The sequence below is a fragment of the Halichoerus grypus genome, chromosome 9, assembly GCF_964656455.1.
Source record: "Halichoerus grypus chromosome 9, mHalGry1.hap1.1, whole genome shotgun sequence".
In the NCBI taxonomy this organism is placed as follows: domain Eukaryota; kingdom Metazoa; phylum Chordata; class Mammalia; order Carnivora; family Phocidae; genus Halichoerus; species Halichoerus grypus.
The window spans coordinates 80,707,777-80,731,932 of record NC_135720.1 but is presented as its reverse complement, the minus strand read 5'-3'; the positions used below and the strand labels follow the sequence as shown (position 1 = coordinate 80,731,932).

Below are 24,156 nucleotides of genomic sequence, written 5' to 3'. Positions count from 1 at the left end.
TTACACATTTTTGGTCTGTATCCCCCACTAGAAGAATCTCCATGAAGGCCAGGACTTTGTCTTGTTTACACAAACTTTGTTGTATCCCCAGACCCTGGAACACGGGCTAACACATTTAAGCATTAACCAGGTGTTGAGTAAATGACTACAAATATTCCACAAGCAGTTCCTTAAAGTACCCTCTATACCACATCATGTGTTACAAGTTAGCAAGAAGATACCAACTGGTGACCATAGCTAATGACATGAGCTAACAGTGATCGAGCCAAGCTCTTTGCTGAGACCTTTATACACCCATCTGCTAGTTTTAGTTTAAGAAATTAAAGGTACGTCAGAAAAGAGAAGAAAAGAAGGAGCAATTTGCCACCTTAGAAGGATGAGGAAAATAAAGGGAGAAAAGAGGGTAGGTAAGGTCCAAATAATGTTACCAAATTATAAGAAACCAGAGTTTGGTGCTCCCTTTGCCAAAAATATTAGACTCTTATGGAAACACTATTATGACTTAGTTTGGAGCCTTCTGTAAATTTCAAGGAATTTTTTATCCTACATTTACTGCTACTTTGAGATTGTTCCTGGTGTGTGTGTGTGCGTGTGTTTTTTAATTTACTGCCACTCTGAGATTGTTCTAGTATATATGATCTGTAGGAATCATCTTTATTGCCAGTATCTAGAGATCACATTTCAAGTAAAGGGAGCAGAAGTTTCTTTTAGGTGTCTAGCTCCAGCCATCAATTACATCGGGTAGATTCTTATGTGAAACTCCATTTCAGTCATAGTCAAATGAAATAGAATTCTGAATGGGTAGAGAAGTTCCATGTGCTTTTAACTGCTCTTGTGAAGTTTCTGCTACGATTCACTGAGGAAAAGAGAGTAATAAATTCATGTGCTAGGGTACACACAGATTGTAAAGTGTATCAGGAGTCCTTTCATCTTTATGCTGCTTGCTTAATTTTATGTAAACATGGAAGGCAGGCTCTGTCACATAAAGATTCTACCCTAAGTTTCTTTGACATTAAACAGTTTTTAAGTTGGGGTTTATATAATTTGGACAATACTTTAAAAAAAAGATTTCTGTCCAGAGAATAGCCCTGGTGGACTTGTGTCATTGCTAATAGTTGGACTTCATTATCTTTGACATAAATTTTTATCTTTTAGAATTCAATTCAGACAAATAAACTGCTGAAAATATTTTCACACTTCATATATACAAAGAAGAAAAAGGTTCTAAAGAAGATGATGCTCAACAGTCATTACAAATACTTCTGGATTTGTGATTTTAGGAACTTCAAATTCAGTTTTGGAGGGACTAACTTGAAAATACCAGATCGGCATAATGCCATCGTAACTACTATTTTAATCAAACCATCTGACTGAAAGAAAGATAAACTGTATATAAATTGGAGCAGGGCCGTATAAAAAAGTAAAGTAGTGGATTAGAAAAATCCTTTTAATCCTGGGACTACTGTTCTAGCATCCTCAGTGAGAGAGAAATGAGTGAATGCATGACTGGATGACTTCATGAAGGGTTAACATCTGCAAAACTCTCGACGGGATGGAGGCGCCGAGAACCACCATCACGTATTTTTCTATCTTAAGCAGCATACCATTCCTAAATAAAAGAATCATTCTGCTGACCCAGCTTTGAGTGTTTATACAGTGCAAAAATATGTCTTGGCTCAAAATCCCATTCTCCTTTTAAAGAAACCCTATGACCACAATTTTCATCCCCGAATGTTATAACTTAGAGAGAAAAATTTTAGAACTGGTACCAAGTGAAATCCATGGGTTTTAGTATAGTTTCAACAAATGCTTTAAACCCATTACGACAGAGATAACACAAATAGGCCAAAGCCTTGTAGCATCCTCGTTATTTATAGCCACAGGGAAAGGCCTCTTGACACACAATCTGTCCACTTACGGGTCTGCCGTGGTCTCCGGGTTTTCCTGGTTTCCCACTCGGTCCTGTGACGCCTGGGGAGCCTGGGCTTCCCTGCAACACATGGGCCAGGCCAAGAAAGGGAAGGACACAATGAAAGAAAAATCCCATCTCGAGTAAACTAGCAAACGTGGCCAGCTTTAAAAGCCTTTCACAGAAGCGGCACGCAATAGGGAAGAGTAAAACCAAATTTTAAGATAGCATGAAGAAAAAAGAAAATCTTGATAATTCTCAATCTTATGGAGCATATAGTTCCCAAATACAGCTTAGGACCATTTGAAAAAAATCTGTATCTACACACAGTTTCACAGTTCACAGACTGTGATTCTAGTAGATTGGTTACAAAATGAATTGGCAGAAAGCAATCCCTGTGTTTTAGTTTATCTCTGTTGCAAAACCAGAAAACCCATCAAAAGACAAGAGTGAAAACTTTGGTTGGGGAAGAAATTAAGAAAGTAGCTGGGTTTGTGCTAAATCAGGCACCACTGTGGCCGAGTCTTCCCTTGCTGCTAGGAGTCCTGCTCTCTGCCTAGAAATTCTTTTTTTTTTTTTTTTTTTTTTTTTGGTGCCTTCTCTACACTTCCACTTTGTTCTATCATGTGAGCACCCTTCACCCCATAAGAATTTCTCCCTGTTGCTTTTAACACAGTTTTAAAATTCTTAGTCATATTTTTCATAAAATATTTATAATATCTCCTAACCAATACCTTATGTTCTAAAGCCTAAAATTTCCTTAAAATAGAATCATCAAATTTTGTAGGACAGTTAATCCTTTACTTTGTCAATTATGCAAAGCTCTATAGTAAATATTTAAATCTGTAGTAAATATTTAAAATGCAAGTTTACTATACATTTAAATTCTCCTCTACCTGAGGACATATATATTAAACATAAATAATAACATTATTTTAACACATGCTCTCAAGTCTTCATATCCTACCATCAGACATGAAGAGCATCCATCACCTCACACAAGTTCATTATGATCTCACCCAGATGCAGGTATATAGATGCCACTTTCCAAATCATTGGCTTCAGTATTTTCCCCAAAGATCTTAATTAGAAGACCTCCTTGGGTGAAACTTACTTCCTCAGAATGACTGATAGTGGTCAGTAATAAATATCCTTAAAATTGAAATACTTAGATTCTTAAAATCTTAATAGACCATAGATTCTTAAAATTTTAGAACAGAAAGTAACGAGTAAGGTCTTAAAACCCTACCACTCAGTGTGGGGTTGGAAGGAACAGAAGCGCTAACCAGCTAGTGGCCAACTTAGGGGTATTTTTCTATTTTTCAAACATAACTTGTTTAAAAAGAAAGACTCTGTATTTTAACACATCTGTTTTCTGTAGCCCATTTTGATTTAGGAAAATAAAGCCAACAGCTCCCTTGACAGTGTACCCCACAGCACTGACGGAATGTGCCTCAAAGGCCAGGTTCCTGGGCTTTTCCTAAGCAAATGGGGGCAGGGGTTGTGGTGGGGAGACAACAATGTAATCCGTTCAGTTCTTACCGGTGGCCCAGGGGGGCCCCTGGGTCCCATTGCACCATCTTTTCCCGTAAAGCCCTATTGTAAACATAAAATTAATTTCGGATTAGTGAAATAATGACCAAGAGAAAAGGAAAGGCACTAAAGAGCTCACTAAGAGTGAAGAGTGAAGTACCCAACTGCAAGTAACCTTCCACTATGAAGACAAATATACCCCCCAAAAAAATGCTTTCCAATTTATGTTATGCCTTTTACTGAATAGTTAATTTCCATACTTATTCATTTATATAGTTATAAATAAAGTCATTTTAAGAGTCACACTAATCTTCTCCAAAGAAGGTAGACTCCTTTTATAAAGATGCTAGCTTTTGCTTTTGTATGAGTGTTAGGAAGCCTAGAGCAAGGCTAACACTTTCTACTGAAAAGTCAATGTTCAAAAACTAGCCCAAAAAGAATCAAAGTGGGAGGAAAGGAAATGTTGCTGCCCAAAACTCATGGCATCATAAAAGATGAAGGAAAGGCCAACCACCTGAGTAAAAATTCCCTCACTTCCTAAGCAATGGCCAGGCAGCCAAGGGCAGGACCACTGATATCTCCACTCCAGGGGCATTTCTCTCCCCGACCCTGGAAAGGTGTGAAGTTGTCTTAACTGCCTTCGACTCGAAAGAAAATCCTCAGATCCTCAGCTAATTGTTTTAGTGATTTGTCTCTCCTCATCTCGCACAGGAGGCCAGATCCGCATGGGTGTCAGGTTGACTGGAAAGACAGATGTGCCCCCGCAACGCCACACCCTGCCCTGCAGGCCTGCTCTGTGGCTCTCACGACCTGCCTCCATCCAAGTGCCAGATGACCTCTGCTTGGAATGAGTCACTCTGCTACCCAGTTAGCACTCATTCCAACAGCGGGATCTCTGAAATTCAGCAGAGGATTTCTGAGTCAGGTCTTTTTTATAGTTCTTGCATTCCTCTGTCAAAGGAGATTTTTGTCTCATTTTCTGCAGGGAATAAGATTGATAATTTCATCCATATTCTTGGATTCGAGCAAAAATCAAGAGCATTTGGATAACTGCCTGCATTAAGTATCCATGCTTCCATTGATTTTACGACAGAGGAAGTTTAAATTATTTTTTTAAAATTATGTTAGAAATATTCCACCACCACCCATTTTTTTTCCAGAAACTTAAACAGATAAAGATTTCAGACTGTTTTCTGGGAGATCCAGGCCTGCTTAACAAAAAACAGACTCCAAGTTCATCTGATGTAACATCAACATTGCTTCTGAGAGCCACTGAAGAAGCAAAAATGCCCCGGTGGTATTGCTTAGGCAGTTTGAATTGCATTTCTTCCATCTAAATTTCTCCAACGTCAATATAGGACACTCTTTTGTTTGTTTGTTTAGGTGAGTATTATGTTTCTGAATAATCCTCTTTCAGTCAGCTTAAGAAATTCCTGATCAACCGTTTTCTCTTTTTTCCTCCAGCTTTATTGAAGTATAATTGACAAAAGTTGTATGTATTGATGGTGTACAACATGATGTTTGGATGTATGTGTACACTGTGGAATGATGACCACAACCCAGATAATTGACAGATACATCACCTCACACAGTTATCATTTTTTGAGTGTGATGAGAACATTTAAAGATCTACTCTATTAGCAAATTCCAAGTATACTGTATTATTCACTATAGTCACCATGCTGTGCATTAGATCTCCAAAGTTCATCCATCCTAAACAGCAACTCTATAGCCTTTAACCAATATTTCTCCATATCCCCCTCACCCCTGCCCATGGCAACCACCATGCAACTTTTTGCCTCCATGAGTTCAACTTTTTTTAGATCCCATACATAAGTGAGATCATTTGGTATTTCTTTTTTCTGTGCTTGGCTTATTTCACTTACCATAATGTCCTCCAGGTTCAAATTTAATCCATGTTGTTGCAAATGACAGGATTTCCTTCTTTTTTAAGGCTGAATGTTATATATATATATATATATATATATATATATATATATATATATATCTCAAATGTCCATCCATGAACACTTAGGTCCAACCAACCATTTTCTTTTAGAAGAAACATATGTCTAAGTTGGGTTGAATAGGATCTTATTCTGATGTCTTCAGAAGGTCTGCCCACTGAGCCATCTGCAGAACTTTGTGCTATAATTTTACTTTATTCTCCATTTTCAAAGCTGCAGTGGTTATTGCTGCTTCCCCTTAAGTGAGGCTGCCTGAGAAGACCCATGGTTGTTTTCATGAATACACATGTATTAGATACCTATACATGCAATTCTTTTGTTTCTTTCTAACGGTCCCCAAAGCTGTGCCTCATTTTGCAAATCATCTATGCTGAAGACAACACATGCATCCAATTCCTCCCAACTCCATATAGGTAACAAGTCTTCCTTCCTCACTGTGGTCCTTGGGCTTGCTCTCCTGAGCTTTCTTCTCTTCTCTTCCACCACAGAGTTCAAGTTTCTTTCTTTACTTCTTTCTTTTCAGCCATGATGCCTATACCAAAGTCTATCTAACTTTCCAAAGTTGTTTATGTTCCATCAGCTGTGCACCCTACTTTCAGCATTAGTGGTAGGAAACTAAGTGGTAGGTAGGTGAACAAGGCTGGGTGGGAAAGAGGGGAATGATTTCCTGAGAAGTTTCCTCACTCTCAGCCTGGGAGATCTGGGTGGCCTCACCACAAAGTTGGATTCACAAATTAGAGTTTGAGAACGAAAAAGCAAAAAAGCATAGACCCTTCCCATTCCTTCGTTCAGAGAAGCAGTGATGGTGGCAATGGCTGCCTGACCACCAGTTCGGGGAAGAATCTGTTGATGGGATATCACTGGCGACTTACTGTATCTGCAAGAAGCCCACACTGGCTGGACGGGATGGGTCCCACGAGATTTCCATAATAACAGCACCAAGTGAGTCAGCCCATCATCACTTAATTGCAGTATCTTTGGTTTTGTTTTCTAATTGAATAGACCAACTTGTCACCTCGGCAATCTTACTACTGTCTTTTATTATAAAATAAGAATTCAAAAAACCTGAAGTGCCAGTCTCAGAAGAGTCAGAAGAATGTATTACATAAGTACCATCTCCAAAGAACACAGTCTTCTCTCTGACCTCGCTCTCTCTCAAACTCAAAAGTAGGCAAATAAAGTTCACTGGCATATCATCCACCATTCAGTATTATCTGGGCAAATCTTGGCTCCAACTGAATTACCCTCCTCTTCTGCCTGGTGTCTTAGAGGTATTAAGGTTAGCAAATCAGCTTGTTAGTGACAGCTATTACAGTAAGCTCTCTCAGATCCTGCTGCTAATCACAAGCTTTAACTTGATTAGTCAGAATACAGACTACTCTGGGGTGTTGTCTGACCCCTAAGATACTGAAAAGTCAACAGTTCCTTGTTTCTGAGTGACACTAAAATCTCTTATTAAGGTATTCGTCATTTCCGATGAAACCAAATGTTTCTGTAACATTGAATAGAACATAGAATTTAAGGGCGCCTGGGTGGCTCAGTCGTTAAGCGTTTGCCTTCGGCTCAGTCATGATCCCAGGGTCCTGGGATCGAGCCCCATATTGGGCTCCCCGCTCAGCGGGAAGCCTGCTTCTCCCTCTCCCACTCCCCCTGCTTGTGTTCCCTCTCTCGCTGTCTCTCTCTCTGTCAAATAAATAAAGAAAATCTTTAAAAAAAAAAAAAAACATAGAATTTATGTTCACTGTGCTTCTCATTACTTGTCCTAGAAAAGAAGAGGTTTCCTGCACCGATTCCATCATAAATCAAGAGAACTCCAAAAGTTGCCACAAAGGAGCAAAATTCCTACTAAGTACCAGTTGTCTATCCCATCCTCAAGGTGTAAAAGTGGAATTTGAGTTCTACATGTGATAGAAAAGCTGTCCTGACTTCATAGAAAATGCCATGGAAATTAAGACTACTCTCAGAGTTACATAAAAGCTGCCTCATGAAAAGAACTTAATCTTAGGAGATTTAAAAGAATTTGTTAGGATTCTTGAGTCTCTTTCCAATCAGCTAACACTCCTTTTATGAACCTTTTTTCTGAATAGGATAGTTTTTTAAAATTCCCAAAATGAAAATTTCAAGGACCTGCCCAAAGTCCCGCCATTTTGTTTCATGGGACCTTGAGATTGATCTGGTGTCAGGTGGTCCACTGATACTAGTTCTTCAGCCTCCCACAAGACCTGTGAATCCTGCATCTCCAGCCATGAAGACTGAATTGTGGAGGGTTCTTAATTAATAGGCAACAATGTGATATCCTATCCAACATCATCAGCGCCTGCCCAAGATAACTTACTCTATCTCCTGGAGGTCCCATTGGTCCTGGTGGACCAGGTAATCCTGGGGTTCCCTACACAAAAGGAAACAAACAAGTGAAATGCTGTAATATAGTTCCTATGTGGGAAAAAACACTTTGTATTCTTCAAAATGCTTGAAAACAATTTCAGCAGGGGTCAGGGGGAGCACCTGGGTGGCCCAGTCGGTTAAGCATCTGCCTTCAGCTCAGATCATGATCTCAGGGTCCTGGGATGGAGCCCTGCATTGGGGTCCCTGCTGAGTGGGGAGTCTGCTTCTCCCTCTCCCTCTGCCCCTCCCCCCACTCATGCGCATTCACTCTCTCTCTCTCTCTCAAGTAAATAAAATCTCTTAAAAAATATTTCAGGGGACTCTGAAAAGCAATAGAAAACCAGAACTAATCACAGTGCCCGCCATATAGTAGATGATTGTCAAGAAGCCGACACCTGAATTGAACAGCACAAACTTGACAACTAAGACCACGGGATGAAATGGAAATCATGGGAAGCCCATAGCCTGGCTTCTGCTCTGCTGCTTCACCCGGATTCACCTTTTGGGGCACTACAAGGGCAACTTTTCAAATGGCGCTTGACGAGGGAAAGAAAAGGCAACTTGAAGAACAACTCACTGTTCGGCCGGGAAGTCCTGGTTCTCCAGCATCACCTTTCATCCCCTGGCGCCCCTAGAGCAGCAATGGGAAAACAGTCCTCAGGCATTTTACAGAGATTAAGTAAAAGGGGAAGACATGAGTCACTTCTGAAATCTCCATCACTTCATAAATCCAATATAAACACATTTTATATTGTGTAGGTGAATAAATCATTTTGGAGATTGATGCTCACTTTTTAAACTGTAAATGTTGTGTTCTGATTTCCACTTATTAGAGGATAACTTTATATAATTACGGGATGATATACCTACTACTTTAAAAGAACATAGTTTAACATATGGGGTTTTCACAGAAATAAAATTTGAAGGGAAAAAGCTATTTTTTATTTAATGTATCTAATTAGGTGCAATATTAATAGAAAGATAGTCAATCAATGAAAATTATGTTGTAACATAATTTTGGTCTTTATAACTACATGCTAGAAAGACATTGTTACAAAGGCCAAGTTGAATTAATTAAAACTGATTAATTTAATAATAGTAATAAGACAGGTAAAGGCCCCAAAACTCCCTTTTGGACAGAAGAAGCTAAAAGTAGATGTAGTCAACACTTTTGAGTGAGAAAGCCCTATCCCTCCACATGTTTCATTTCTAGCTATATCTGATATTGATTATTTTTCCTCTAAGTGCCAAAAAAATTTATCTGTTAAGGCATCTTAACAGGGAGTTTAGGCTCAATTTTAAAACTATGCAGTTATATCGTATGCTTATTCGTCTACTGTATTTTTTTGTTTATTTTAAGGCATAGAAAAAATGGTAGTAGTTAAATAAAATATGAGTCTTAAAGGGTAAAAACCTTTTTATAACTTCAGATTTGCATTTGGAACAAAAAGTCAACATTTTATTTAAAAGTTTTTTTAAGAAAGTAATGACCCAGATAAACAATGCAAGCTTGCCTTGAAATCATCAATATTAGCCACGAGCTTCCAAGGCTGAAAGTAATTTCAAAGCTTTCAGGATGTTGAAGGATAAATGCATCACCTATTACTTTTTAAAGGTCAAATTAGTGGCAATAATTTTATCTACACATTTATACATTATTACATACGCTATTTACATATCTGAAATTATAGTCATAGGAAGTTATCCCAATGACTAACCTTGTTGAGTTCCCAGAAAACTTTTGAGTTTGGCAAAATACAGTAAAAAATATTCCACTTCAACTTAATGTTAATCCACCATCCTCACTGAAATACAGAAAGCTTTCATGCTTACTTGTTCTCCCGGAATAGAGAGTCCGTTGGGTCCCTGGGGACCTGGAGGACCCTGGGGGCCTGGAGGACCTGTGTCTCCACGAGGGCCAGGGGGCCCCTAAAACACACAAGAGAGAAACAACCACAAAGTCATGTAATGACCTTCCAGAGCTAACATCCAATCAGAAGCTTATCATCATAACTCTAAGATATCAATCATATAATGTTTGCGAACATTTTAGAAATCTACACACCTATAAAAGCATTTATTAATACCATTCCTTTCTTCCCTTTATTACTCATTAAAGATCAGTTGAAAAGCACAATAACACTTTTCACCACAAGAGCACTTAAATTTCCAAAAGTCCCATTAGAAGTAGATTTTTAAAAGAAGTAAAACACACTGAATATGATACATTCATACATATATATTCATGAATTCATATGAGATCAAAGCTTGAATTTTGGTGGATTTCATTTAGTTTTAGCTAGTCCTGATTTCTCTTAGACTTGGGCTTATTTCTGGGACTAATGTATATATGTAATGTGTATCAAGCAAGGAAACACAGATATCCACTAAGAAGATGCGCTATGCTGGAGCTTCTTTGCAACGTGTCCAGGTGGAAAAGGTGAAAACTCGGAGTCAGGACCCTGGGTTAGCATCCCAGCCTCACCCTTTCCTAACTGGGTTAGATTATCATTAGTAATATTATGACAAAAAGTACACATTACCGTCATGATAGATTGCCCTAATAAGCTTGAGTTGGACCTGGTGGAAAGGGGCTGATGACCCCCAGTGAACGGATGCGTGGCCACTCAGCTCTTTCTCTGAGACAGGTGAAATAAAGAGCAGCACAACTGCTCCCAGCCCTCCCCAGGGTTCCAGCGGGACTCTGCTCCCTGTGGGTCTTCCGACTGATGAATGCGTGACCGGCTCTGTTTCTCCGTGTTGCATGCAGCAGAACCCTTAGGTTCTTGGGCAGATTCCCTATGTGTAATTCCTACAGCAGTGAGATGCCTTGGACAATTCTTTCTCTGGCTAGTCTAATTCATCGTCTTGACAATCAGAGACAAGGCCTAAGTATTTATATTGCCTAAAGCACACTACACTTGAACTAACTTGCTCAAAGTCTCATATCCCCTTAGTAGAAATTTGAACAATCAGACTTCAACATATACATGAAAATTTAAATGCGCTCTAAAATATACTTACAACTGCCCCACTGATTCCTCTTTCCCCTCTGGGACCTTTAGCACCAGGTCCTCCCTAAAATACATAGTAAGAACACATTTTAGGGTGACAATAAGGAAAGTAGGGAGACATTGATATATAGAAATTACTTCAAGAAGCAGGGCATTCTCTAGGCAATACTTCTATAGCTACCTTCAAAATATTGAAGTGAATATTACATGTCATATAAATATGTGGGGAAAGAGAATTTCAAAACCTTGTACATTTCAAGTGTCTCACTTTTATATTCTGAACTTTTCTTAATCATTAGCAAGTTTTGAAATTTATTTGAAAATTTGAAGTTTAATGGAAAAAAACAAGCATTACTTAAATACAGTAAGGAGAAAATTCTGTTTTGGAATTATATGAATGCATTCTTCAGAGAAATTAATATGCAAAAAGAAGAGTATCTTTAAACTCTCAGAATCTCAGAACATGTACTTTAGTAGCAGGAATTCAGAGTTCACTGAACAAAGAGAAAATAAATACGACAATGACATCAATTAGAGGATAAAAAAATCCTTACTTCTCAAAAACATCTAAGTTACATCCAGGATATAATTTTATGATTACAAATATAAATCAGATAAGTCACTGTTGATAAAAAATAAATGAATGGTGGTAATTCCAGTGACATTTGATTCTATATGTGAGGAGCTGGTTTGTAATTAACCTAAAATCAATTTACATTATTTGCTATCATCCAAGTATGATAAAATTTGGTGTTCTGAGAATCTCTGAGCTTTTCCTACCTTAATTAGCCATTTTCTTAAAAGAGGCCAATAGGCTTTAGAGGTATCCCTTCCATCCCACAAAACCACACCAGGTTAGATGCTGGATTGACAAAATCAGGGTGTTCCACGCTGATTAGTGTAATCTATCATTGCAATCTTCAATGTTGTTCCTTGCACTTTCTTGGCCTCCCCACCCCCATGAACAGACCTGGTCATAGACTTCTTCCTCCAGTTATTCCAAACCCCTATATTTTCACCTGGAGTTTATAATATCATCACATATGTAAATTTCCCTCCTTGCATGTTATTCTCGTGATATTTCTGCTACATAAAATATACATATCCTAGGTTCTAAACAAGTTGCTCTGGATCAGCCTTTCAACCATGGCTCCATAACATATATACAGGAAGCTTTTAGGAGATGGAAGAAATTTTCAAACTCATGTGATTATAGATGGAAACCCAGATTCACATCTTTAAGAGAAAAGCTCTTAAATACTAGCCAATATCATTCATTCCTGCATGACTGGAAAAATGTGTGCAAATGTGTTCAAATTTCCTTCTTGATTTATTCCATTTCAGATCTCAAAACATACCACAAAAAATGGTCTGCAATTTAGCTTGCTCTGTCCTAGAAAATACAGATGGCTGGAAGCATTTTATCCGCTATATATTGGCCAAAAGATGATCACGTCGAAGATTTAGAGGAAAAGCTAGGACTGCTGCAGTTCCCTTACCGCAGGCCCGGGTGGACCTGGAGGTCCAACGCTGTCCTGTGTACATGTGCAAGCATTTGGAAGAGCAGGGCATTTTGCTTCATCTCTCTGAAATTTTGAAAAGCATATTTGCCTGTGAATTGAGATCAGAATGACTTCCAGTCCTCCCCCCCACACACACATTTATCTTATATACACAAGGAAATCTGTTTCTCAACGTGAAGAAATAATTTGTATTTAGCATGACAAATAGTCTTATGTTGAATCTTGCTTTGGTCCTTTACGTCTTTATTTTTTGTTTTACTTTAGGAAACCTTACATAACAAAGAAATGTTTACGAAACCACCACGGGGACCACTGGTAATTTAATACAATTTTCCCTAATCCAGTGTTAGAGAAATGCTGAGTAGCTCAGATATCAATACCATTTCATTTGGGGTAAAGCTAAAATCTTTTCCATGGACTACAGGGCCTTACACGTTCTACAAACCAGCACCACCTTGCCCATCTCACTGCCTACCCCCGCCCCTCCATTCATGTAGCTCCAGCCCCACCTTAATATTTCTCAGATATTCAGGGCACTTTGTGGCCTTAGGGCCTTTGCATGTACAGTCTACTCTGACTGGAATGCTGTTTCTCCCTTATCCATATTGTCCGCTCCCTCGCTTCTTCAGGTCTCTGCTTAAACCTCACCTTATCACTGGGGGCTGACAGTACTCACCTGGCTCTCTATCCCTTCACCCTGATTTGCTTTGTATCATAGGACTTTCTACTTTGTAATGTAGTGTATAGCTACTTGTTAATTCTTTCTCTCCCCCTTCCTTCCATTAGAATATTCACTTTTCACTGCTGTAGCCCAAGCACATAGAATTCTGCCTGGCTTATAATAAACAGGTGCTCAATAAGTATTTGTTGAATAAATAACACACATTCATCCTGCGGATGTATGCAGTTCGTTGCTTGCCAAAAGAGTCCAATCCATCATTATGTTCAGCTTCGTACCTATTACCACTTACACGGATACAATGAGGGAAAATCATCATCTCACAAAGTAATATTGTTACGTCCACCATAAGCCTTGGATATCCACAGAGATCAGGGTTTATTCTGTAAAATGCTGATATTTTACAAGCAATAGGAGGGCTTTGTAATAAGTAGATTTATCAAAACCGCTGACTCAGCAGGACTTTTCTAACTACACATAACCACTCTGGCCATTAGGGAGAATTTCCAGATGTAGTTTTGTGTATTCCTGGCTTTCGGAGGAGGGGTCATTGGCCTGAGCTGTGGTAGGGATGAGCATGCACATAATGCCTGTCCCTTAGCTCCATCCTGGAGATTCAGTTGCTGAGTGCTACTTTCTCTCCCGGACCATCTGCATCCACATCTCTTATTCCAGGAGGACTATTAAGACCATGACACGATTCCATTCCATTTTACTTACCCTAGAGGGAATATCACAGCATCTATCTCGACTGGTCCACACCGGACTGCAGACAATATCAAAATTCTGGATTTGGAACTGCAAACAATCAACAGCAACATCAGCTAAAGATGCACGAAAAACATTTTATATTAACGTTTCCACATTTTAGCCTTTGCCAATTTCTCACAAAGACTCTCTCAAGGGTGAAAACCCTTGAGAGCAACGTGATCCTTACTTTATAAGGAAAGAACATAAAAACCTATGCCTGAGAGAAAGAGATGTTAAGGCAAAATGCATATGTGAAATTCCCACTTCTGATTCACTTCCTTGGCTAAAATAAAATGCTTGATTGAGTTTTGTCTTTTTAAAGAGAACATTAATTGCTTTATTTAGGAATTAAGACTTTAATTAAGAATTTGAAGACTATACACATTTAAATCAACTTTTAAGAGTTCACCCTTGTAGAAAAATAACATTTGAAAAAAAGTCATTCCTCATTTATCCTAAAACTGATGCTTTTCTTTTCATAAATTCTTACCTGGGGGCTGACTAATAACTTTTATGATTACCCTCAGTTTAACTATTTCAATACAGTATATGTTTTCTATCTTTCTACATTTTAAAAATAAAGCTCCTTTGGTGAAAAGGCAAAGATTGCTTGGATATAGCCATTCTTTTATAAACCTGTTATAATTATTCTATGTAAAGAACAAATCCAATATTCAATAAAAAGTCTATGTATAAGCTTGTTGAATCACTGTTGTACACCTAAAAGTAACGTAACATTATGTGTCGCCTATACTTCAATAAAGAAAAATTAAAAAGTACACGCTAAGTGCTTGATAAATCTTAGTAATCATCACTATCATTGCTATTAATTTAGAGGGTTAAACATATTAACTATTCTATTAATCTCTAAAAAATTTAAAAATTTAATTAAATTAAAAGTCCAGATGTTAATTACCATATATTAAGTTTGCATTAATTTTTTCTACATCGTGGAATAAAAACTTCACTTGTGAATCTAGGAGAAGGAAATCCAGTCCATGGAAGAAAGCTAAATTAAATAAATGCAATTAAAAAATAATAATAGAAGCCAAAGATGTTAACCTTGCTTTTAGAACAATATTATCATTGATGGACATTTAATATGAACTTAATTAGCCTGAGACAGTGAAAACTCTAAATTTAAAATTTTATTACTAGATAGCACTGTAAATACTTTTGGCATGCTTCTGCCTCAAACTTGAGCCAGTGCAAATTGTGAGTAATGCAGTTGGTCAGCTGGCTGCCCCACTACACGGATCTTCCTTCTGAGACAGACGGAGGATGACTCCTCTGTGATAGAGCGTAGGCCCCATGACAGTGACAGCCCATGTGTCTGTGTCATTAAGCTACAAATGCTTAATGTCTTGATTGCCAAAATTTGTACTAACCATCGCTATCTTTGAAAAACAAAAAATGAGTTATTTTAGATTTCACTGATTATCCTGGCAACTATTTGTGTTGTACTCTCCAACTTGATCCAATTTCAAGATGACTACATGATGTTCCCTGGTGCCTTGACATCTTATTTTGTTTCTAGCAGTCAAGCACATTATTATGTTCTGTCAGTAGTGTATTTCCTCAATGTAATTTTTCAATGTTTCAGTCTAAGGAATTTGACAACTTAAAACTCATTGAGGGGGTACCTGGGTGGCTCAGTCAGTTAAGCGTCTGCCTTCGGCTCAGGTCATGATCCCAGGGTCCTGGGATCGAGCCCCGCATCGGGCTCCCTTGCTCAGAGGGGAGTCTGCTTCTCCCTCTCCCTCTGCCCTTCCCCCCTGCTCATGCTCTCTGTCTCTCTCTCAAATAAATAAATAAAATCTTTAAAAAAAAAAACTCACTGAGAAAAACAAAAAACAAAAAAACAACTCACGGATTATTTTTAAAATGTTATTGCAATCTTAACACAAGGTACCAAGAAAAAAAAAAAGGGTTACTTACTGTGGCTGATTTCCTCTCCCCTTTAAGAAGTTTTCCAAGAATTTCATAACCATCAGTTGTGATATTTCCGGCTTCCTTGATGTCTTTTTCTATGATTTCATAGCAGTCGATGTAAATCTTAACACTTTTTGAGGTCACTACAATATGAACCTAAAAAGATCATTTGTTTCCATTATAAAATTTCTACCCCAAAAAACTTGGCTGACTTCTGCATTTTTCAGATCACAGGTTAAAAAATATGTTCTTTAAGTTACTCTTAACCCAAATCAAGTCTTGGACTAAAAATCCAAGAACAAGGTTGCAATGTCAATGTCATTTATTAACAACATCAAACTGAATGAGCCCTCATCCACACATACAGCATAATTTCCTATTTTCCCATATGTAACCTTACTGAGATGACCAGAGATGAGTAGTAGATGAAATGATTCCATTAACTATAAAGAACTATTCAAATACAAGTTATGAAATTATTAATATATTATTATACTCAGTAGAAAGGAGCCTCAAATGTCTTCCACTGGCTTTGCTAAATTCAATTTTTAATTTGTTACTCCCTAATCTCAGTCAAAAAGAACTTGCACACCATATAGATACCTAACATAGTAAAGAATTAGCACATGTCTTCTACAGAGATTTAGTTCTGGAAATCAATAGATACAAGATTCAATTTCCTTATAAGGAAAGAATCTTATGTTGATTTCTTATCTGATATTGAGGACACTCAGAATTTGAAATCTATTAGTGCAGATAATTAACAAAACATTTGTATTTCAACAATGTATAAAATGGTTGCACGTAATCTTTTCATTTATAGTTATGCTCATAGTTTCCACTTATCACAGCACATATACTCAAGTAAGTACTTGATGATTACTTTGAAAAGTTTGGCTCCAAGTTAAAAGGAACAGAAATTCTCTTAAATGCTTTGAGTCAATAAGCATTAGGATAATCTCTGGAGATGTCTTTAAACAGTGAATATTTTTCCCATATAGAATCACCAGCAAAACACTAATTTAGTGCATCTATAAGTTTTAAGTGTGAATTACATATTGATTACTTTTATATAAAAGTGATACATAGCTTACTAAAAATAAATTTTAAATGTCCCTAAAACAATCATCTAATATTGAATTCAAGAAGAACATCATATATGCATTCTCAAGATATTTATTATCTAATAAGAACTAAAACTTGGGGCGCCTGGGTGGTTCAGTCAGTTAAGCGCCCAACTCTTGATCTCAGCTCAGATCTTGATCTCAGGGTCTTGAGTTCAAGCCCTGCACTGGGCTCCACACCCAGCTTAAAAAAAAATTTATTTGTTGGCTCTTGTATGAACAAACTCAGGGCCAAAAATTCACAAAGTATTTGAAAAATCATAGTACCCCAAAAAATTATCTCAAAATCAAAACTTTTAATTTGTAACAAAATTTTTCCAATTGTCAGTCAATACCAACCATTAAGAAACTCATGTTAAAAACATATTTTGCTACAATCTCTTCAGTATGTTTCATTACATTTTAAACACATTCATAGTAACATTTCAGAGTGGGCTCTTCATCTGTAGACCACTGTCCCAAGTATTTAGGGACTATTTCCCAGTTGTGAAACATTTTTTGGTCACAGACAAGTAGAAAACAATAGGAACACTCTCATCAAATCATCTCCCTTCCCAAGCTCTGCCATTCCCTAAATCTTTATTTTTCATCTATTCCATTTTTTCTTCTTACTATAAACTTCTCACTTGGAACAGAGACACAAAAACTTGTCAAGAGAATCCTTAAGAAGCCATAGCTGTCTGCCGTTCCTTATTTAAGCTCTTTTAGCCTATCCACCCTCTCTTTCCCAGAGCCCCCTACATGTCATGTTCATTAATTTCTTGCTATCAGAGTACCACCCATTCTCATCCAAAAGACTGAAGAACTTTAGTTCCCAAATTAGATGTAAAATGAAAGAAAAGTGAATCTTTGGATCAGTAAAGAATGTAAATAGACAATAGTGACTGAACTTGGCACTTGAATTGATAAGTGAGAATAGGTTAAAAGAATGGGGTGGAGGAATGGAGGAGGAAAAAGAGCATAGTGAAACAGTAGAGGAGAAACTAAAAAAAAGAAAGGTCTGATGAAAAAAGAAGGTAGAGATTTGAGTAGACAAGAGAGCTTGTCAGAAGGAAAAAGAGGAGGCATTACATAAAACCTAAGAACACAAATAGCTCTCTATCAAGGCAAGCAAAGAAGGAAATGTCAAAAAAATTATCTTAATTTGTAATTAATGACTGTCACTACAGACTTCTGCAAAATACTGCCCTTTTTTCCTTAAGTAAAATGAAGTATTTGATGAAACTTAGAAATTTAAAAACAATAGTTTTTAAGTTGTTATCAGTTGGCTCATAGAAGACTAAATTTCTAATAACTTCGGTGGTATGGAAGGAAAAATAAAATAGTTCTTTTTAGCAAGTACTCAAATGTAAGTTTAATAGGTGTATCAATGAGCCAAAAAAGTTCATAAGAACTTAGCCAAATTCAACATCTACTATCAGATAAGGAGCAGTTAAAGCTAATAATATTTGTCAAACTAGAATTTGCTTTCCTGGTGAGGCATTTATTTTACTGTACTTCATCATGGAAATCTGTAAACTGTTAAGTAGATATGCCATTATACTCAGAAATCTTTGTTTTTCTTCTTCTTTTTTTTTTTTTTATGTTTCTCACTAATGCGCACATTGAAGCCACTTTGAGCTCCATGAGGAAAGTCCCTTGCCATCCCTGGCAAGAGTGATTCATCAATAAAAAAACATTCTGGAAAGAAACCAAGATTCTCAGGAGTAGAATCTGCAAGAAATCTAGCTGAACTATTCAAGTACAGGAAAGTTCAATTTTCACTTGAGAATCAGACTGAACTGGAAATATTTTTCTTCTGTGCACAAGGACTAATTTTCTGAGTGCCATACTGTTGCCCAAGTGGTATTCCTCCTGTTAACTCAATCCATCAGATGAAGGAATACCATTAAAAAGACCATTCCTAACCTAGACAGTTCTCATTTCTAATGCTCCCAACTTTAGTACTTAATGTGTCAATTAATCATTTTTTGATAGAAAGTCTATATTATCCTCTGATGCTGACATGCAAAAAACTAATGAAGATCAACAAGAATAGACGATCCCCTAAGAATGCATCTTAGAACTTTTAATATTTTTTAGAGAATTCATAAGTGTGTTTATTGAAAAGTTAATCTCATAAATTTGTATATTAATTATTTTGGTAGATAATCATAACTTTTGGACTAGCATGTTTATAACTTTTCAATAAACAAACAAGCAGAAGGAGCTTACTGTGCTCTAAAAAAGAATAATTTTATCAATTAAAATACAATCCACAAAAATTAAGCTTTTGAAATGAGATGACATAAAGGTTCACAATAAAATGGTAGGTAGAAAAAATAGGCATCCAATACTATATATACTACGTGACTCATATTTTGAAAGGATATTAGCACTGAAAATATATCAAAATGTTAGTACTAGTTATCTCTTTATTAGTAGAATTATTGTTTTATTTTAAATATTCTTGAATTAATCAAATCCTCTAAAATAAGATTTTGTTCTTAAAAGACATAGCTATGTTTCTACCAATTTAACCTGACATTTTAATAACTTATACATTAGTTTTAATTTTTAAGTCATATTATTTTTCTATAACAAAACAGATAATTTTATGTTTTTACCTTGTGAAAACTTCCATAAAATAATGTCTTCACTTCATCTGTGTCAAATGTAACAGTTTGCACCTCACCTCTTGTATCCTTGTTAAAGAATGATAAGGTCTTGCTAGAAGCTGTAACCAACACGTAATTGTTATTAAATCACACATGGTATGCTTTATGTTGAAAGTATTAGCAAATAACATCTGCTGTAGAGATTTCTAAAATATTCAATCATTTAGGTTGAGATAAAATGTAATTAGAATATTTACTGATATATTTTTAAAACTTTAAACATAAAAGCATATATCAAGTAAATATATATATATTCAGAAGGTTCTTAAAGAGACAGAAAGAGAAAACATAATCAAAAATATGTATGCATGTGCCTTAGTATAAGATAAAAATCCTGGGGCGCCTGGGTGGCTCAGTCGTTAAGCGTCTGCCTTAGGCTCAGGTCATGATCCCAGGGTCCTGGGATCGAGCCCCGCATCGGGCTCCCTCCTCCGCAGGAAGCCTGCTTCTCCCTCTCCCACTCCCCCTGCTTGTGTTCCTGCTTTCACTATCTCTCTCTCTGTCAAATAAATAAATAAAATCTTTTTAAAAAAAAATTTAAAAAAAAAAAAGATAAAAATCCTTACGATCTGCAATCACTCCAACTTGTGGTTTGTAGTCTCTATCTGTGATTTGCCAAATTGCAAAAGGGTCACTGGGAGTTTCTGGGAGAAGTCTGAACAATAATATAATCGTGTAGGAAGAAGGGAGTCCATTTGGATGTAGATCTCTGTTGGATAAAACATAATTGATCAATTAGTTAATAAGGATTTCTCACCAGAAATAGAGGATATTCTAAATATTTGTAGGATAATCTCATTATCGGTAGTATTAGAATCCATTCATAATAATCTGGTTACATATGAGAAGAGGAAAAATTTAGGAAACACATCAAAAGAACACACATTAAAGATCTATTATGTAAATAGATTATTTACAATCTGCTAAGGGCGCAAAAGTCTGGGAAATTGCCCAATGGTCTTTCATCCTACTGTTAAAAACTGTTAATAACCTGTTAATTTTTTCTAGACACAAAGATGATTATAAAATTACATAATAATTTTAGAGTGATAAACATTATATCTATGGATGTAATTTAAAGAGAATGAATCTTACTTAATTCCCAATGTCAAAGGTATGAGATCATAAGTCATATGGCTTAAGGTTTTAATTTCTCCTTCCCTATCTCTAATCATTTTTACACTTCCAAATTCCTCCCTTGAAATCAAATAAATCACATAATCTCCAGAAGCTCACATGTTCCCAAAAATAAAACCAGTAATAAATGTTAAAGCCATGTACATGTGCAAACGTTTAGTGATGATAAAGGATGTGATTCAATTAAAAGGAAGTGTTTCTTGGCTCTAAGACTATTAGACAAAACATGTGGTCCCGTGTGTTCTTCCAGAGTTGAGTCAGTCATTGTTCTGGGGGAGCCTTTGAAGCAGGATTGATGGGTTTCTGTCTGAGACCATTTAATAATACTTTCTTCCTGAAGGTAGCAAAAAGGCTTTATCAGCTCTTAGACAGAAAAGAAGCTATTGTTCCACAAACTTTGACAGAGGGCACAGAATGTCTCTTGAAGTTTCATGTCCCAGTATCACACCACTCGTGCCTCTGGAATACGATGCTGCCCTGCTTCTTAAAACATGTGTTCTGGGCAAACTGACACAATGTCTTTTGTATGTGCAAAAACCCACTATCTTCATAATAATCCATATTAAAAATATTATCTTCTCCGTATTAATTCATCTCTCTCCCAATCCATTTTTCTCCTTCCTCAGTTAGTGAGTACTTATGAAAAACTTTTAATTGCATTTATGCTTCTTTCTTTCAGCTTCTTTCAGCCACAAGTTCTGACTCTTGAGAACACAGTAGGCTGTCGTAAGTTAAAATGTAGGAATCATATCTTGTGGTGACTGAAAGTTAAACACTGGGTATTAAGGTTCACTGACAAACCTAAAGCTGCAAACCAACATGGTTAACCATAAAAGAGTTAGGAACTTCCAGTGTGGTCAAACTACAACAATATGATCTGTGCTTTCTTAAAAGAAATTAGCTTTGGTTTTAGTCTGAATTTTCCATCAGCTTTCCCAAAACATTTCAAATTTCAGACATCATTTTCTGACCCTGTCCTAAGATTCTGAAGGCTTTATTTCTTCTTGTTCTTTTCTCTCCATAAGCTGCCAAACACATATTTTCAACATTAAAGTGTTTTAATTCTAATGAATAAAAAAATATATATTTTAGTTATGATACCCAGGTGCAAACTTCCATGAAGTAAAGTAACAACAGCTAGAGCTAACCCAAAAGATTGCCAGAGCCCTGGCCAATAAAAACTAACCACTGCCTGTCTGATCTTGGACAAGCAAAACTGCCACAATATTTCATCTTCTGGAGATCTGAAACACTAAAAAGAATGCCGGCTCCCATTCTGCACTTATTCCATTCAGTCCCTCTGCACCACAGGGAGAAATGTTCAAAATAATTAGTTGCCTTCCTGTTTAAACAGTCTCCCTTAGAAGAAGCCTTAAATCTACAATCCTAGCCTTAAATCCTAAAAGGTCCGTAATCCATAATAATACAGAACCAGATGACATTCTTGGGCCTGTGAATAGCAAGGCTTGAGTCCTAGTCTCCTGTGGGACCTGATGGAAGACACTTAACCCGACTGTATTTAAGGAAACTAAACTAAATCATCCATAAAGAGACTGCTGACAATTCTAAAGCTTCTAGCTTTTAAGAAGTCAGCACAATTCTAAGAACCTCAGGAAAGTGTCAGGCCCATTATAAGAAAAGGAACCTCCTAGTTGTCACACTTACACCGTAGGCTGATTCACAAAGGCATTCTTCTGAAGCTTATAAGCTGAGTAGCTGGGGAAAGACCCTGACTCCAAAGAGACTCCTGGTACAGAAGCAAAATTCTTTTCCGTCAGGTTGTATGCTTCCAGCATCTTAAAACCTTTACAACAAAAAAAGAAAAACAAATATTGAAATGAGGTTATTTTAATGATTTTATTGCTTAAATCCTGAAATAAATTAGTTCAAGGGTATAAATGCTTACCTGGTGAGGTGTAGCCATCCAAATAAATGAGAGGACAACCTGCAATGTACAGTGCTCTTTAAGTACGATTCATAAACATGAAATACAAACATTGTATATGCACAGAAGTCAGCTATGTATATGTACCAAGTAATTGTTCATTCATTTACAAAAAATAACACCAATCTACCCTTTTATATGTTATTTTTTGTACACTTCCTTTGGGTGGTAGAAATTCTCATACCGACTAGTATAATCAATGTTTTCTCCTTTAATTCTCCAGCCCAAGTGGGCATTTTACAGTGTTCTTATGAATAGTAAAATAGAATGAAAGGATTTTAATAGAGAATGCAATAAGTTAAAATAGAAGTAAAAAGAATTAAATTTTCAGATGTTCCTCAGTAGATGAAAGAAGCTTTCTCCCAGGGGATTTTAAATGTATGCAAAGGCAGGAGGAGTTTGCCCCTATTCAGCCATCTTTGACACGCCGCCAAGCCTCATGTTGGCCACCAAACATCACCTAACAGTGACAAGTGTGCCATAGTTTTCACCCTGAACCCCCAGAGCCAGGGTTACCAGGGGATGGCTTTCAGGACCCCCTGCAGTACAAGGGAGATAACAGTACATCCAGACCCACTTCCCCCAGCGCAGCTCCATTCTGAGCTTTAGCGTAAGCTCTCACAGTAAACCACAGCCATTTGTTGACTACTGCCACCTTGACCTGGAGTTCTGAGTTTTTAGTAATGCTTAATAGGGGGAAATATAACACTTGTAAAGTATAGCCCTTCCTAGGACTAGGGGTCTATACTAGCCACAAAACTGTCTCCATAATATAATATCCCAAGAATCAGCACTTATAGATGGGGAAGAGGATAAATTGACTTAAATAATTAATCTTTGGTCCTTCACTGTATTTTAAAAACTGAACTTGAAGTCTTGGCAAAAAATAAAAACTCTACACCCAAAAAAACAAATGAGAACCAAGTGCATTTCTATGGAGTGCACATGCAAACGTCAGTGTTTTCATTGCTCCCTTGAAGCACGGATGTTGACAGAACAAATACCAATTGATTACTAATAGGGAAAACCTTCATCTTACAGAAATGCGTTTCTAAGCTGAAGATTAATTTACTCAAATGTCATAGCATCGGGATGGTGGGAAAAGGATATGTTAAAACATTTCATTTCCATACAAGGAATATTACATCGTCAGGGCTAAAAGCGGACCTCTGACAAACACACATTTAGCACAATCTCAATAGGAACAATGATTCATCAGATTCCCAAGTGATTTCCCCGGGATCTATTTATGCACAGACTTGATCCCATATAGGACAGACAGTTGTCCACTAAGTTGTTATCTTCCAAAACTGGTGAGATTGTGGATCCATTTGGACCAGGACTTACTTGAAGTAGCAGTTTCACAGACAAATGTAATGAGGTTGTCCTCAATCTTCTCAAAAGATTCAAAGTCATCAACAATGAACACGTGCCGTTCGCTTGGTTTGCTGGCGATGTTGGCAAGCTCATTGTAGTCAACGTCAGCCACGCCAACTACAAAGACACTGAACCCTGCAAAGCAGTGTTTATAGAGTGAATTACAGATCCCTTTTTCTGTCCTTTGTTGTTTCAGCAATTCAAAATAAAATCTTTCCAGAAAT

The 24,156-nt window shown here is 37.0% G+C and overlaps 1 protein-coding gene across 5 annotated transcripts in view; it reads right to left on the bottom strand.

Annotated features, from left to right (window-relative positions):
- Positions 1-24,156, bottom strand: part of COL12A1 (collagen type XII alpha 1 chain) — a 117,460-nt gene that overhangs the window by 8,286 nt on the left and 85,018 nt on the right. For all 5 annotated transcript variants that reach the window (XM_036076812.2, XM_078055084.1, XM_078055085.1 and 2 more), the window contains 14 exons: positions 23,903-24,067; positions 22,517-22,555; positions 22,276-22,414; positions 20,040-20,182; positions 19,423-19,532; positions 15,699-15,848; positions 13,731-13,808; positions 12,308-12,394; positions 10,819-10,872; positions 9,628-9,723; positions 8,372-8,425; positions 7,745-7,798; positions 3,452-3,505; positions 1,919-1,990 (listed from right to left, as the gene is read on the bottom strand). In XM_036076812.2, the coding sequence (XP_035932705.2) occupies positions 1,919-1,990; positions 3,452-3,505; positions 7,745-7,798; positions 8,372-8,425; positions 9,628-9,723; positions 10,819-10,872; positions 12,308-12,394; positions 13,731-13,808; positions 15,699-15,848; positions 19,423-19,532; positions 20,040-20,182; positions 22,276-22,414; positions 22,517-22,555; positions 23,903-24,067 (1,295 nt within the window). The remainder of the gene's footprint in view (positions 1-1,918; positions 1,991-3,451; positions 3,506-7,744; positions 7,799-8,371; positions 8,426-9,627; positions 9,724-10,818; positions 10,873-12,307; positions 12,395-13,730; positions 13,809-15,698; positions 15,849-19,422; positions 19,533-20,039; positions 20,183-22,275; positions 22,415-22,516; positions 22,556-23,902; positions 24,068-24,156) is intronic.